The 17,897-nt window shown below is 33.2% G+C and overlaps 1 protein-coding gene across 4 annotated transcripts in view; it reads right to left on the bottom strand.

Moving 5' to 3' along the window:
• Positions 1–1,303: 1,303 nt before the first annotated feature.
• Positions 1,304–17,897, bottom strand: part of inaE (inactivation no afterpotential E) — a 38,752-nt gene continuing 22,158 nt past the window's right edge. For 3 of the 4 annotated variants that reach the window (XM_013325201.1, XM_013325205.1, XM_013325204.1), the window contains exons 2-14: positions 11,317–11,412; positions 8,470–8,694; positions 7,268–7,380; positions 6,935–7,156; positions 6,220–6,535; positions 5,875–5,998; positions 5,569–5,692; positions 5,223–5,348; positions 4,946–5,038; positions 4,501–4,655; positions 4,033–4,185; positions 2,941–3,053; positions 1,304–2,435 (exon numbers count right to left, since the gene is read on the bottom strand). In XM_013325201.1, the coding sequence (XP_013180655.1) occupies positions 2,261–2,435; positions 2,941–3,053; positions 4,033–4,185; positions 4,501–4,655; positions 4,946–5,038; positions 5,223–5,348; positions 5,569–5,692; positions 5,875–5,998; positions 6,220–6,535; positions 6,935–7,156; positions 7,268–7,380; positions 8,470–8,694; positions 11,317–11,412 (2,035 nt within the window). In that variant the 3' untranslated portion in view covers positions 1,304–2,260. The remainder of the gene's footprint in view (positions 2,436–2,940; positions 3,054–4,032; positions 4,186–4,500; positions 4,656–4,945; positions 5,039–5,222; positions 5,349–5,568; positions 5,693–5,874; positions 5,999–6,219; positions 6,536–6,934; positions 7,157–7,267; positions 7,381–8,469; positions 8,695–11,316; positions 11,413–17,897) is intronic. The other variant, XM_013325203.1, reaches the window with a different exon arrangement.

The following is a 17,897-nucleotide window of genomic DNA, read 5'->3' as shown; positions in this document are numbered from 1 at the left end:
CTCAATCAAAATTTCTTAGGCGCTTTCACAAACTTATAAAAGAGCCTATAGCTAGAGTTTTTACAATATCACAGGTCTATTTTGACATCTTAACTAGTGATTTAGTCACATTTTTTTTATTACAAACATAGTTTTTTCGACCTTTTTGTATCAAACGGTTGGTTAGGTTTCGAACACCGAAATCTTTGTATAAAATATATCGTCATCCCCGTCTTTCATCTTACAAAACTTGTTTGTGTTATGTTTTATACCGGGATATTGATCTCAGAAACCCAAAGTAAAAAAATAAATTACCACTCATAGATGTCAAAACTAACCTAATATGTACTCTAGATATAGACTGAATAAATATAAATAACAAAAAATAATATAATAACCAAAAATAATCAAAAATACAAACAAGACAACGCAAACGAACACTACTGAGGGTAGGACGAAAATAACTTGGAATGTTTATTACCTAATTTAAGGTAAATGCTATTTAAGACTTCTTACAATTGAGAATATAAAGGTAAATAAAATAATAAATATTAAATAAAAAAATAAGTTAGCAATGTACCGGTAAAATGTCATTAAAAAGATAAAGTTAAAAATGGATAAAGAATTTGTAAATAGCTTCTTGTTCCCGAGATTTATGAGTAAATATACAAAATGAATCCGTGCGTCCAATACTGTAATGTAAAGAAAACTAAATTATTATGGAAATTGTTTTTTGACATCCATCATTTATTCGATATTTTGTGTGATTATTTTGAATTTTCTGTCTTTCTATGAGTTAAAAGTACATATATTACATTTTTAAATATATAAATATCCTAACTTTACATTATTAATTTTTCTATGAACATTTATAGTTAAAATGTAATAAATTGGACACACGGCAAATTACATTACTCTATAACACTATGTTTATTTATTATTATAATAAATATCTTGTATTTAGAACTGAAAATATGTATGTATCGTTATGTAATATTAATTTGTATTTCCTATATAATTGACTCCGGTAACGCGGTATTCTATTCTACACTAGTTATTGTACTTAACAGTATTCTACAATACATAATATTGCAAGATTATGTATAAAATATCAAGGTTAATACATAAATTGCTTTTTTTAATTGAGCAAAATAATTTATATTACCATGTGCACACAACAATGCGCTTCCATAATGAACTTCAAAAATGTACAGAACTGTTAATAGTTTTCGATAAGTCACGTGATTGTATTCGCTTCGGATCGAATGCATTTTGTCTAGCCCCCTGTATCTTCTGTCAATAAAAAAAATCTGTCGTTTTATACAAAATTGGATGAACCCCCCCCCCCAGTCTCTTTGAGAAAATATAGATAAAATATTAAATGGTTAGAGAGATTCCTTTTGTCTTTTGGCAAAATGATAAAAGCGCACTGTGTTCTTAGCACGAATATTTGCGACAATCGCCTTCGTTACGTCATCAAAATAAGGGTGAGTTTTATCATCAACCGATTCAAGTTTTGGTTAAAGTTAATTTTAACGATAACATTAACAATAACGTTACCATTTGCTAACGAGTATGAAATTGTTAGTATACTTTACTCCCGATAGGGGGTGCATACACAAACTTTAGTATTATATAATTTTGTCGATGGAATTGTCACAAATATTCGTGCTAGGTCCACTGGTGTGAACATATTGTGTTCTTTTCATTAGATGAAACGTTTTAATGAAAAGCATATCGAATAAATGAAATAGCTTCACATAAATTAAACTAAAAGGCCGTCATAGTTCCTCTGAAACCTTAACGTATTCGTCAACTTATCTAATATTTACACAGATTAAATACCACAGACTATATAAAGTTTAATCAAACATTCATAAACATTTCACTTATTTAACAGTTCTCATTATTTTCATTCCTAACTTCATCACAGTCTTTGTACATCACTTAGATATATGAATGTTGATTCCTATAGGAAGGTCGTCACTTATACAATTATTTACACTTCAACTAAATATCAGATTATTTACATAAGATTCATAAAATGTCAACCGATATAACTGTCATGAATCGGCTCAATTAGAATACAAAAATACTTAAGTTAAGACGGTTCAATTAATTCCAATATCTGTCGTAATAACGTAATAAAATGTCTGAGTAATTTCTAACCGCTGGCCTAAGTTCGCCTCATTTTATGAAAATATTCACAGCTGTACTTGTTTAAACAAGAACTATGTCCTATAGTATGTAGTTTTATCCTAAATGGTATGTATAGGCAAGGTTATACGACATGCGTGACTCTATACGAGTGCTTCTCCTCGAGCACAGTCTGCATAGTGCGGTGCACGTTCTCCGGCAGGTGGTCCAGCAGCATGCGCGGCATCACCTGCAGCTCCATGAAGTCCTCCGCGCACGCCCACCTCATCTCGTATGTCGGCTCCTGCGTGCGCACCTTTCTGCAAATCAATTTATTTCATGCAACATCTTCTGGATGTTATACTTTTACATAGAAGCCACCGAACTTTGGTTTCTCAGACCAGAATCTTTGTATAAAACATATCGTAATTCCTGTCATTATCTTTGACAAAATAGAGATAACAATATGTTTTAAACGGGGATTTTAGTGTCAGAATCCTACGGCGAATCGAACCCAAAGTAAGAAAACAAAATAATAAGTCGTCGCAATTCAAAATCATTTATTTAGTATGTAGATTTAACGTTAAAAAATCTACACTTAAAAATTAGACTCGCTTTTATATAAAAACGCTAAAATATACGTTTTTTACCTGGCTTCATCTGCTTCGTTCCTTTGATAAGACATGGAAAATTGCAATAATTATATGCAATGCAATCGTTTAATATTCAATACTAAATATCAATAAGAATGCATAAGTACTGGACATAAGTGTTGTTTTACTCTACAGTATTTACATATTTAAATTAATAAATAATTGTTCTTACTTTTCAATGCCCATGCGCTTTCGTCTCACGATGTGCAGGATGCGGCCGGCGGTGAACAGCCGCGCAGATGAGAACCTGCGCGCAAACACGTTCCGCGACACTAGCGCCGCCTCCTGGTCATACTAAATTATTTATACATCCTGATCGTACAGCGGCGGAAATTGGAACTACAGCCGTATTTACTAATTTGTCTGCCAATCAGAAGGCTATATTATCTATAGTGGCGACATCTGTTATTTTGTAGAAAGTTTGATTAATCTCTACGGTTCGGCCATGATGCATACCAAACTATTTTATGCCGCGTTTTGCTTCTTTTGTAATTATATGAGAAAGATAAATACGAAATCGGTAACTTAAGTTAAAATATTTAACTTGTTCACTTTATACACCTTAAATAAATAATCATAATTATCAATTGTAACTTAGTAAAATTTTAGTATTACTACAAACACCTTTGTAACATACAAAAATGATAAAAAATGTTATTTTGTGAATATGATATTTCATTAATCATCTGTAATTCAAATTTACATTTACAAGTTACATGCACAAATGATAATGGACAAAATAAATATCAAACGATACACCAATCTAAAATACTGGACATAGCTACGGAATAAAAAATTTACAAAAAAAAAATTATAGATCTGTTTTTATTGCAGAATTATTTTGTTTTACACGTTTGTAAAATTATTGGTCATCCTTTAGCAATATGGAACTAAAAGAATTCACAAATGAATAAAATTGTTAAATAAACATTATTTCACACTGTACAATTTAATATACTGTTGCAATTAATAACAAAAAATAGTTAAAAATGTTTAACTTAAATCTAATATTAAAACAACGCTACACCACCTACCTCCAACATATAAAGATATTTCGTGATAAAGAATTATTATTCTAAGATGTCTAAAATAAATTAAATATTCAGAGATTGAAAATATACTCATTTAACAAATCACGAAACATCTTTACAAAAAGCACCATACCAATGAAAAAGAAGCGATGACGAACACCAAGGCGACACACAGACGACGCACGGCACACAGCAAACGGCACACGACAGCTAGTACAAAATGGTGAACTGACAGCACTCACGGTGGAGACGCCCTGCGCCAGCAGCGCGTCGCTGTCGTCAGCCGCGTGCGCCTCCAGCTCCTCCGGCCTCCGCCATGTCGACTCCAGGTCACGCGCCGGTACACCGAACAGCGCGTACCCGAACCCATTCAGCATTATACGGTACTGCAAACATAGTTACGGTCCACATCACTTACACGATGCTGAAAACTTACAATTTTGTATTACACGATACTGGAAACTATATGTCACGTGACACTGAAAAGAAACTAGAAAACAATATTTCTAAAATAATTACATACGTAAAATACACAATAGGAAAATTCTAAAGTACTTTAGATTCAATAATATTACAAAAAGGACCAATTTAATTTATAATACTTAATATGAATCCAATTTGGATCATACGCTGCGCTATTACAAGAGTAGACGAAGAGGAGATTTTGGGATTTACTTAAGCAAAGTTCTTGCTATACATACCTTTGGCAGTTTGGTGGCGTGTATGGTCTGTATGACCTTGGTGCGCAGGTTCTCAATGCTGTGTACACTGAGCCGCATCACCAGGTCGTCGCCTACGCCTATAGTCAGCACGAAGCTCTCCGTGAATCGCGCCGCCTCCCGACTTATTAGCCCCGCTAGAAATACAATTGTTATAGTCTAACGGTCAGTTTACATTGACGTAGAACCCGTATAAGTATATTACAATCCAAAGGCCGGCAATTAATTACTTATGTCAATTAAACAAACTATGCAAAATGCAATTATCTAAAAGGGAAAGAGGAAATAAATCATAAATTTTTCTATCAATATTATATAAATAAATAACTAAAAATAGCTAAAATTAAAAACCGAAATGAATCGATATTTCGGTCAACGAGAACGCCTCAATAATGACAATTAGTATAAAAAGTTATGCAAGGCTTACCCGGTGTTGAGAATGCGAACACTTTGAGATGCGGATATCTGGGTCTTAGTTTTAACGCTACTAATACTGCTACTCCAGCTCCTAGACTATGACCTGGAGATAAAGAAACAACTTTATAATCAAGTAAATACTAGCGGTTGCCCGCGACTTTGTCAGAGCAGAATTAAAAAAAAAGTAGCCTATAATATACTCGCGTACATCGTCTACCTTCCCGTCCAAATCGATCCAGTCGTTCCGGATTACCCGGAACAAACGTACATACAGACAACAAATTTACCTGTAAGTACTAGATCGTAATGTGGGAACTGCTGGAAGGCTCGGTCGAGCACGGGCATGAGTCGCCTCAACATCTTTGCGGCGCCCATCGACATGCCCTTGTGAGCTGCTGTCTCTTCTGGCAAGCCTGTATTGAAGAAAAAAATATTTTTGATTAAAAACTGCTATTTTTTATAGTTCTTGGATAATTCACTTATTCACCTATTGCTACAAATTTCAAGTTAGACGTATACTAATCGTCTACATAAATTTGAAACGGTATCGAATTTTAATTAACTTAAGTAATTTAAGCATTTATCCTTTTTGCGAAGATATTTTTGTGAAACTTGGGTCAAACATTTTCTTACCATCAGCCTCAAACTTTTCGGAGCCGGCTGTAAAGTCTGTGAAGATGTCTCTCAGAGATATTGAGCCCCGCACCGCCACCACGATGCTCTCCCGCTCGTGGTCCGCTATCACGCAAAATGGAAGCTGAAATGTGCATTATCGTTGTATAAAACTAAATAATTTATTAATAAAATTCGACTCTATACTCTTGACACACTAAATAAACGAATCGAAGACCACACAGTTCAAAACCAATAAAACTTTTAAGGCTACAAGATCATAATACAATGTTTTAATATCAAATCTTTAGTCACAATCCAACTTACTTCAAAGACGCGATTGTTGAAAGAGGCAAAGATGATGTCGTCCGCAGAGAGCTTGGACATGTACTTGACGCCCGCGAAGTGGCACAAACAGCAGTTGTCGTCAGTTACTATTGAGTTCTTCGGCCTGCAACATACATTTTAAAACAGTCTTCATCAACCTTAAAACTTAAGTAGCATAGACTATCATATTATATAAAATCTACTTTCTTAATTTGGATTTTCTTTTATCTGTTTATAATAGATAAATGAAAGTTTCATAAATATCAAAGATTTTGAATCATCTAGCTACAAGTCTGTAATAAAATTTTTGGTTTTTGGCCGAAAGGTTAACAATGACGCACATACCGACAACAACAGCACGTCAAGTGCTTGGCAAGTTTGCAGAATCCGGTGAAGCAATGCCTATATAATACATAAGGCCAGCCGTACGCCGCGATAGATAGCCTTAGATAGTGCAGCGCATCTTCAAGATTCATCCAGGGTGGAGTTTCTGAGAATATTTTGTTTACATCTGTCGTGTATATAGGTTCCTCATCATTCAGCATTTGGATACGTCTCATTTCTCTAGTCTCACGTTTTTGTCGTACTCTTAAAAGTACACAACCCGCTACAACATCCGAAGGAACGAGGTCTGTCGACCTAAATAATGCGCTGAGTAGTGCTAAAACAAAACAAGGAAACTAATGACAAATTTTCGACAGTTATTTTGCGTTGTTTTGTTTTTTTGTTTGTGAACGCTAACCCAGTTAGTAAACGAACCATTGACCCGAAAACAAACTCGGAGTGTATATCAAAATATCTTCGATCTGTACGCGACGTGACTGGACTGGTCGAACTTGTTATGATCTTTGGTGTCAAGGACAAATGTTTTGTACGGGGGTATTATTATATTAATTATCTCACGACCCATAATTTGTTTCATACTTGTATATCTATAAGTATGTATTCGTTTAAAATATCAGGGTATGAAAATGTAAATTGCCTGCGTTGAGCAACAAAATACATTGCGTTAGTTATCCATACTACCTAATACTAAGTTAAATATAAGATTAATATACACCTGCAACTTGTTGAAAAGCTTCTTTCCCGTGTTCGTCTCTCTTCAGCCAACAGAACGCCCATCGGAACCTTCTAGACCATAACCCTGTCACCTTCTTGTGATGCCTGGCTTGGTTCGGTGTGTCCTGCATATCGTCGTAGTTCACTGACCCCAAAGGGTCGAATACCATAAATAGGCCGAATATTGTGAGAGCTAATTGCACCCAATTAAAAAGAACTATACCTAGAAGAAATAAAATAATATTGTATTTTTTTTAGTTATTTCTTTAGAAAGTAATTTTTATTACGTGATTTCTTGTCCATAAATTATAATTTTTTATAAATAATAACTAACTTTGTATTACGATACTTGAAAATTTGTCCGTGACCGAACACTCAATAACTTCGCAGAACATCCACATTGTGCCCATCGCATTTAATGCTATTTCTGGCAACACCAATAAAACCCTGCAAACAAAACATTCATATGACAATTGTTTAAATATTAATATTCATTCTCACGAATACTCAAAAAGCATAACTATTCTTTTTAAATATAAATTTATAACCTTTTTTATATCATAAGGTGGCAAACGAGCGAGCGGCCACCTGAAATCGCTGATATAGCGAAGTGACCGTTGCCCATAGACATACGCAATTGCATATGCGTTGCCTACATATAAACGACGGAGGAGAGGATGAACAGAAAGAAAATATTTTCCCTTTTCATGCATCCTCTCATCCGGAAAGTCCACTTCCACTTCCCATTCTTTCCTTATAAGAAAAAGGGTGGGAAGGGAAAGAGGAGTACATAGGGCCTCCGGGACGCACACTCATCAGACGAAACGCGAAAATGTTTCCACTTCACGCCTGTCTTCTGTGTGGTCGTAGTATTTAACCGGGCGAGCCGGACCAATTCGTGCGAAGATGTTAAAGCGGGCTCTGCCACTGTTAAAAAATTACGACGTCTATTTTTTTTTGTGCAATAGTTGTATTTTATTACAAAACTTACGCATGAGATAATATTTTAAGAAAGACTTGGGACTTACCTATCCAGATAGTTTATGTTTAAGATCCTTATTATGTCAAAGTTTAATTGGAAAGGATCCGAAACGGTTGGAGTTTGATAATTGAATACGTGCCTTTGTGAATACTTTAGGGATTAGTTTGTACTGTATAACTTCATTTAATATTCTCCCTATAGAGAATATAACTTCAATCATGCTGTATATGACATAACCAATACATAGATTGAGTTATTCTAATTAGTCTGATGATAATAACTGACTAGAATGACATTCTAATGAAAGAAAATTCTAAATAAAAACATTCTAAGACAAATTTAAAATATAATTATTAAAATTAAAAGAATAAGTAAAATTATAACTATTAAATTAATAGTTTGAATATTACAATCATTTAAATATTATCCAGTTTAAAATCTGTTTTTTATATTAACAGTAAATTTACACTGTCTCATTTTTCTGTCACGCAAAACTACTTTTCTAGTAAAAAAGAAAAGTACAAATCGAGGTGTAAATACATATGAATACTAACTTTAATAATAATAAAGGTGCGACCATCTTCCTCGCGTCGACGTCCGTGATAGTGCCCTTGGCGGAGTGCAGCGCGAGTGCTGCGAGTAGGAGGAGGAGGGTCGCCTGTAGTGCCAGTGTGCCGCACAAGTATAGCCGTACAAACGCGCCCCCTAACCACCCCTCGCTTGAGCATTGCCATGTTATTGGTATCAACACCTCCACTACTAGAGCTATCAGCACCAACCTGTAAACAAAACATATATTGCGTCTTTTTAAATGACTTCGTCGTCGTCATCTATCGTGAATTCCGTCAGTATGTAATTTGACTAAGCAAACGACTAGGGAATTGAAAGTCCAGGCAACGTAATATGTTAGTTGTTGTTTGCTATTCAAAAAGAGAACGCTGCTATTATCTTCGGAACCTATCCTTAAGGGACTCCTTTTATATATTTTAGTTAATTATTCGTTTATGATATTTTATTTAATATCATAGATTTAAGACTCATTGTTGTTAGGTATTGTATTGGTTTTGGCACTATTATATTATTGAAAAAAAACCTATTTGATTAAATAATATATTGAACTCTTTGTTTCTTTAATTCAAATGCCAAAGAACAACTGATTATTATTATATTTCCATAATTATCTCAAGATTGTAACAAAAATCCTAATTAATTAAAACAAAAATCTGTTGTGAAGAATCTGAAGTGATTATAAAATGACAGTATGTAATTGAAAAATGAATCTGACCCCAATCGAGTAAGGAACGCAAATGTCCTCTTGCAAAAAGGTTAAGCGTTGTCCGCGAGCCGCCGCGCCGTGCTGGGAGCGAGCAGTAATAAAGTCAATCAAAAGAGACATCGCTACAATTTCAAATCCATTAGTGAGCTATCAGAGTGGACTTTTCAAGGTCAAAGTTGTTACCATGCTCGAAACGTTGATGAACGAAACAACGAATCGAAAATAAATTTTTGAAATGACATCCTCATCTATTATTTTTAATAACTTGTTTATCAACTATACTCTAACCAAAAATAATATACTCTTTATATCAATGTATTATAGTAAGCCAGCTATGTGTATTTCCCACGATCCAAATCTCGTTAATTTTTGTTTAATGAAGAACAATCATTTAATTATTAAAATTTAACAGCAAACTAAAATTGAAATTCACTATAAAAAAAACAATAGACCAATTATTTTACTTTGATCACATAAAAATTCTTTATAATTAAAATATTAGCAATTCCACACACGAGATAAATTAAGTTTGCTTATAATTATGAGTGGTTGTGAAAGTTTTGTGACGTAATCGATCTGCGCTAAAACTGCCGAACTGAGTTACTGTGACTTTCGACAGCCATCCTTGTCATTTTCATTGAAAGAACAGAGACAACACACGTCAATTTAATTTCACGGGAAAATAATGCTGTCGTGATACGATCGTTTACTAAACTGTTATTTGTTTTTAATTTTCTGCCGTTAAATGTACCGATTAGAAAAGTATTTTTTCCATAAAAAGTGGTGTCATTTTTTATTTTATTACTCGTTATAATTTATCAACGTATGAGAATCTTTGAATAGTTAATTGTGTTATTTGTAACGTTCCTTAAACAATTATCATTAGCATTGTATGTTAATTTACGTTTAAATTACCTTTTTATACATGTTTGGTTTTTTTTTAATACCACAGACTGAAAGGTTTCGCATATCATATAAAATACAACACATTAATAAGATTTTAGAATAAAATAAGATAATGATAAAACTAATATTCAATTAAAAATTAAATTTATATTTCAAGTAATTACTAGAAAACTAGAATATTTATTCTCAAATTTTAACGGGATATTTTTTTTTCTAATTATTATTCCATTAAATAAATATGTGTAAAGTTTCCAGAATGATATGTACTGTACTGTGGTTGCGAAGCAAATGGTAATAAACGTATATTCCGTCGTGAAACCACTTATCCAATATAAAGGCTGATTGTTAAATAAAGTGTACAAGCTCTAAAGGCCAAAAGAACATGTCATTCTTCAGTACAACGTGCTTCTCTGACATGAACTGTTTCGTTTGAATGAGATTTGTTAACCCGTTTTGGGGATAACTTTCGCACTAATTATATTAAGTAATAATACGGGAAACATTCTTTCACAACCACGTTGACATCCATAATAGCAATCACCAGAATCAAAGGGTTAAAATAGTTGTTAAACTAGACTTTGCGTTTTGTAGTTTTTGGAGTTATACGGTTATTGTCTTAATAAAGCACAATTTAAACTCGACACACAAAAATGGACGTTTTATTATACCTTACATTGGATTTCACTCAAGCGGCGGCCATTTTGCGTGTCATTCCTGTGACGCTACGACGCACACTTTCTCAAAATAAACGCGTATAATTTATAAATTGCATCTATTTATTTTAAAAACAATAAAATAATTACCTCTTATGGTTTCTTCTCGAATTCTCGGAAAATTGTCAAAACTTTGTTCTATTTATCATGTAAGCTAACAAATTAACGTGAGCGGATTCGCGGATAAGAGTTGTTATAAAATAGAAAACAGACTCCGTTTCTACCAAGAGAGTGGCATGCGACCGCATGTTTTTGCGTACACGAATACCTGTTGGCTTAGTGGAAAAGGGTCTTAAACATCGTGTCGTAGTCATTAGGCTCGCATGATTGCATTGCATTAACTCAGATTTCCGTTTAGTATCGCTAACGGCGCTGAGCTAGTTTTTGGTGTCGGTTGCTACACGTGCGTGTAACCAGACATATCAACTTATAGACGTAAAAAGTTACATCTCTAGATAGAGACATAACTCTTTACGTCGGATTCGTATATAAAGTGCATATCGTACCATACAAAGCGGAAGAGTAACTCGAAGATGCTCGGGAATACAAGATCGTCTGAGGCTGCCAGCCATTTGCGCCCGAGCAGCCGGAGCGCCGGCATCCTGTAAACGAAATTCGACATAAGTACACCAAATAAATTGTTATTTAATAGTTAGATAATAAAAAATCAGCAAAATCACAAGTAAGATTTTGTAGACCCACGATGAAAAATATATGTTATGTAAAATAATTTTTAATTAGTCTGAAGTAACTATATTATCTAAAAACATAAAGTAATCAAGAAAAATATTACAATAGCATAATGTTGATATTAACAAGGGAATTTTAATCGTCTATTAACTGTTTTGTTGTTATTATAATCATGTTAATGCATATTGTTTAATAGCCTTCCAAGTATTCCATACATTCCGATATAATGTTTGATATTCATATGACATTTTTATTCTATTAGATACTATTGGAGAACTGATCGTCAACCTTCGCTAGTCGGAGAGGCACCTCAAGAAGAAGAAGATACTAGTAATATCCAGCTATATTTACTTCGAATGACAAGATCGAACACAATTGGAACAAATGAAATTATGAAAGCCCAAATGAAGATGATCATCAAGAATATGTTATGATATATAATAATATTTGAGTGTATATGATTTTTATACTACTAAAACTAGTATTAATTTTTCTCACTAGGGTTGGCGATAAGCAGGCTGCCGGCCGTAAAAATTAAACCAAAACATTAAAATTTATAGAGATCTTTGCGCCAACCTTATGTGGGTGGGATGAGATGATGATTAAAGGCTAATAGCACGTTATAACTACGCTTTCATACAGGCCCTCTAATTTGATATTATAATTAGTAATTTTTAATTAATATAATTTAAAAAGAAATATTTATTTTATATTGCTCTCCTCGGAATTCCGACTTCGTCACAACATATTTATAGCATGGCTATTATTCATTTAATAATAAATACAATGGCAAAGTATTTAATAAAATCGTTAAACTCATAATGTAGTTTAATATTTCTTTGTTTCATTTTTTATTTGCATTTTGATATAGGTAGATATTAGAATAATAAAATAACTTTACGGTTAAGAAATAGGATGTTATACGTAATCTAAAATTAACTTTTAAAAGGATTTCATTCGTTGAGTTGGTTAAGCTAAACTTTACTAACATAGCGAATGAACGAAATTCTAATTAATCAACCGCTTCGTCAGTACAAGCTATAAAAGTGGTCCCAACTGACTACCCAGCGAAACGCGTCAATTCGACTCGGTTTCAATTATTCTCTACGAAGTGGAATCGAGTGGATAACCACAACGGACTACCGAATTAGGTTAAGCACGTACCTCTCCGTGACAAGGGTGACAAATTAAACTTGTGAACAAGTTTGTTGTTAATTTTCAGGCTATGTTTCGCTTTGTTACGATGCTTGTTTTTTCGACACAAAGGTTTTCAAAATTAAAAGTTTCCTAAACTCAATTTGAGTGTTGGCACTTTTTGTATCATTCTAGAACTTTTGCAAATGGAATGATAAGGCTTCAAAAAATTTCTCAGCGTGTAAAATACTCTTGGGACCGTTTGGATTCTTAGAGATTATCTTTAAATAATATGCGCAATGACGACTAATTGCAGAGACGTGATCTTTTAACTTTTGTTTATTTAAATTCGGTAAACATTATAGAATTATGAGGAAAAGCAATAACTTTTTGAGGATGTAAAGAGTTGTGTGTACGTTAAAATAATGTCTAACGATCGTGTTGCCTTTAAAGGGTTGAAAAAAGATTACTTAAGTTATGTATAATGTTGCTTATAATAACAAAATTAAATCGCTCCTGATTTAGAGAAGGCTGAATCGCCTTCATGGTGCAAATGCATATTCGTAACACGACTATATTTTAGAACTTATATCAACAATTGTGCGCCGTCCATCCAAATATAGTATCCGATCAAATTCCATTGACTAAACGACAGATGGTCAGTGAACCCGGACAACCGTGTATCAATTTTATGTTAGATGCAACAGTATTCAACACAATAAAGCACTACAAGACATATTGTTATCTTTGTTTTTTCAAAGATAAAGACAGGGATGACGACATTTTTTTACAGCGTTTTGGGTACAGAATCCATGAGACTGTAAGGAAGTTCGCGGTTTAACTAAATGGTGTAAATCGTATAACGTAATACAGGGAAAAGAAGTCAATAAATTTTTAAAGTCCAAGCACGATAAAAGCACACAGCATCGGTTTTTAGGCAATCATTGTCGAAACAATTAGATAATTGGATGATACCAATTTGAAAAATTTAATTGCAGGGCAGAGGTAGAAGCATTTCATTCGACGAGTGTGCCATAGGCGTATTTTTAGTCCACTTCCGCTTTCCACCCTCGTCTTTCGTTTCGTCTTTTCTAATAAAGAAAAGGAAGAGGAATTGGATTTGGCGGGAGAGTGGATGTATAGGGGACATATCTATTTTTTCTTTATCCTTTTTTCTGTCTCTTTCTTTTGGTATAAAAATGACCACTAATTGATTTATCAATTTACTGTAACACAAGGTTAAAATGTTGGAAAGTTCCTAATATTCTTAACAATAATGACACATGATTACGTAATTTATTAGCAGATCTAACGTCATTCAAATGCGGTTATTGTGATAGGTTTTAGCTTACTTCATACAAAGCACTTAACAGATTAAACAAAGATGGGTAAAAAAGTTTACGGAAATGACGATTGATATTGACGTATGTATTAAAATACGAGCTAGCTATTCAACCCGGCTTTTCGCGGATGGAAATTTTGCATATTGTTGTTGCTTAGGGCTAATGTATCATAATAGTGAAAGATTTTTTGAAGTATGTCCACTAGTTTTTGAGTTGTTTCGTTACAAACATACAGTCTTTTTTATAATATAAGTGTAGATACTTCTATATAGAATTCATTCTGAATGTATGATATTTGATGAAAATTTTTGTGGATAAAATTATTTGGTCGTTCTATGACATAATTTATTAAATCTTACAATAACAGATTCCTTTCCATACGTAATAAATATGAATGAACAGTAGGAATATGTCTGTTAATCAAATAACTATAGAGATAAAATAATCAATGAATGTCTTATTCACGAAATGCAATCCAATATATTTTAATGATTTAAACATATTGCTATTCCGTGATCAATTTTAATACGAACTTACGAAAAACAAGGTTCATTTCACCGGAGCTAGTTTAGTCTTGTCGTTGAATTATTATTGAATATCAATGCAATGAGAAGAAATAACGATTTAAACAAGGGTTCGTACAGCGGGAAGCGATTATTTTATTTGTACTTATCACTTGACTCCGAGATTACACGTGAGTTTAAGAAATCGCCGTAAAAACATACGAATAAACCGTAAAAATCATGTGTGAGTTAGAGAGCTAATAAATAATCTCACTAATATTATAAATTCGAAAGTTTATATGATTGGATATTTCTTAGAAGGTATCTCCAGAACGGCTGCGTGGATATTACTGAAATTTAGCATAGATGTAGAACGTAGTCTAGTACACATAGGCTACTAATGTAATTAATTTTTTTTAATCCTCCGCGGACGAAATCATTGGTGATAGATAGTGTTTTTATTACATTTCTGCAGTGGAAACTCACGTTTACGGTGATCAATGTCAGTTAATTTATCGCGTGAATTATCAGATTTGTTTATTGTCTTTATAATATCAAGTATGAACGAATAATAAAGCGAGGTAATAAAAACATGTTAAAACAATAACAATAATTGACCTCGGAACTTATGAATCATCGATCTGAGGTAATACGCCTCCATACTTCAGTGCAACTTCTGTTAGACTATCTTTTTTTAGAAACCTAGCGATCTCTACATCCAATTAATTTGCTGGGCTTAGAAATTTAATTAATATGAACAGGGGATTTGTTTGTTTAAAATCAAATCTAATTAATATGAAGCAAAAATTAATTATAAAACATCATCTGAGTTGGGTTAGTGACGCGAACATTTCTCGTATAAACTTTGATTAATACACTGTTTTCTATACTAATATAATGAAGATTTGATTAGCACTACACTATCCCGGGTGACATGACTATATTTATTACGAGTTTTTTTAATACCGCGCGGCAACTGTTAATATTTTCTAACTCGGCGTCCGTATCTTACGTTCTTCAAAACAAAAGATATTCGTCAATATTAATACAGAGAATGTTTTCATAAATAATGTTGATAAAAATATGTCAGATATAGACGCTTAGTAGCTACAAAACTATCACATGTTACAGAAAGAGGGTTTCACTGGAGTTTAAAATTTATTAATTTATTTTTTTACATGCTTTTTGATTGAGCAACTAATGCAAATCTGATCACTATAAGTAATAACATTAATTGCTTACCGAGTACAACATACGTGACAAACATATCTTACTATAATAATATTATAAATGCGAATGTACAGATCGATAGGTGAATGGCATACATATAGAACAGTCTAGAAGAACACATAGGTTACTAATTTTCTTTTTTAATTTCACGCGGACGGAGTCTCGGGCGACCGCTGGTTTTAAGCTGGGATTTTTATAACAACCACGTTTTATCGTACGTCTCATAAACTATGAATGGAATATCGATCTCGACGTGTGAATATAAAGAGGATGCGCATTTATACCTACATACATACAAAGGCTGTGAGTTATTCATGACCACGCGGTGACATCACTGTTGTGAATTCCACTTAACAATATTATTGTGTAGGACTCTAACAGTCGGTTTTTACTTCAGAAATAGTTATGCAAAGATATATTGTTCTTTCTCTATTTTTAAATAAAAAGAGAGAGATGACATGATCCTGTTCAGGTGTAATGAAAACTTACTGTACAGTGTTGTATCACAATTCTGGGTACAGATTAGATTCTAGAGCCATTTGTTATATTATCTAAGTGTTCTTTCAAAGTCACCGGCAACTATTGACCAGTCTTAATTGTTTCTTAATTAAATGAACTACAGTTATATTCAGTATCGTTCGTTTAAGTGATGCTAGTCTATGTAGTAATGATAATTTCTTAGGTTTAATATTTGCAGAATATGTTATAGGCACAAGGAAACAGATATTAAGCTGAAATTATCCTCATGCAGTGTTGAATTACGGTTTAAGATGTAAACGTTGCTTGAATCCCTGATATGCACATTACCAGAGCTATGTTCGTTATTTACGTTTACCCAGTATTAGCGTGCATTTTCATGGCTGAAATACTTGTACAGAACGATATTTTTAAACCTTCCAAAGCAACAGATATTTTGGATGTGTGTTTCTTCAGTGAAAACTCACAATAAAACAGTTTCTTAGGAATTATAATTTATTAGTGACGTCACGGTCCAGTTCTTGGTGCGGCGACCCCGGATCCGCGACGTAAATCGGTCAGCAGTCGCGTTACACTGCAACTCACCTAATTTTATCTCAACTTCGTTGTTTTAAAATAATACTACGCAATAACATTGTATCAAGTTTTTTCGTTGCATTTTTTTATTACAAAGGTGACAAAATAAAAGAAATAAGACATGCTTTACGACTAATTAAAATAGACCTTTAACCGTTAAAATTCCTGTTTAAAACATAATTTTATCTCTGTTTTTTTTTAAAGATAATGACAGGGATAACGATTTGATTTAAGCAGATTTTGATCTCAGAAACCCACAGTAAATCAATTAAACTTGTATTACCGGTAATAAGTTTATATGTATTATTTATATAAATAAAAACATGAGAATTAAGAACTTGACTAGTAATTTTGTAAGACCCGATTCTGACTATCTTATCTTCAACTTTCATGGTTTTGTACTAACGTAGAGTTTGTATAAAATTGGAGCTCTAAATGGTCAATTGTGGCAAGAATGCCATCTTCTTGGAACTTTATTTGGTAATAACACTGGCAGTTTCTAAACTCTCTATTCAAGTAAAAAATTAAAAAAGGAAATAGCACCTTACTATTTTTAATCTGTCAAGCTCAAGTCCCTGTATGTCTCAATAAAACACCATAAACCCACAAAGAAGTATAACATTGCATATAAAATTCTTTTACATTTACAACTTTCCAATATAGCTAAGCTTAAAGATAAAATACAGCGTAATAATTCAACCATAAAGTCGCGTGCCGCCCAACTCTCCAATGCCATAAAATATTGAATATCAAGGTCGACAGGTATTGGTTAAGGGAGATGCAAATCAATTTTACCGTGACGTTACAGATTGGACGTGAAATTGATATTTTAACAATACGAATGCCGCGCTTCAATTCATTTACGAGACTGACGCAGTGTTTGACGACTGATATAGTATAAAATATTTAAATTATGTCCATAATAAAATCTTTGTGCTTTAAGTGTTGCCAGTAAAAGTAATAATTTAAAAAGCCTCTTGGGGGTTAGACAAAATGCATCCGCCTCGAAGCGATTCCATAACGAACTTCAAAAATATAAAGAACTGACAATAATTGTCGATATATCACGCATTGTCGCGTGTCAGTTTCATACATTTTTGAAGTTCGCTATGGAATTGCTTCGAAGCGAATGCA

The sequence above is a fragment of the Papilio xuthus genome, unplaced genomic scaffold, assembly GCF_000836235.2.
Source record: "Papilio xuthus unplaced genomic scaffold, Pxut_1.1 DF824888.1, whole genome shotgun sequence".
Classification (NCBI taxonomy): Eukaryota; Metazoa; Arthropoda; class Insecta; order Lepidoptera; family Papilionidae; genus Papilio; species Papilio xuthus.
This window is presented reverse-complemented; position numbering and strand designations above follow the sequence as displayed.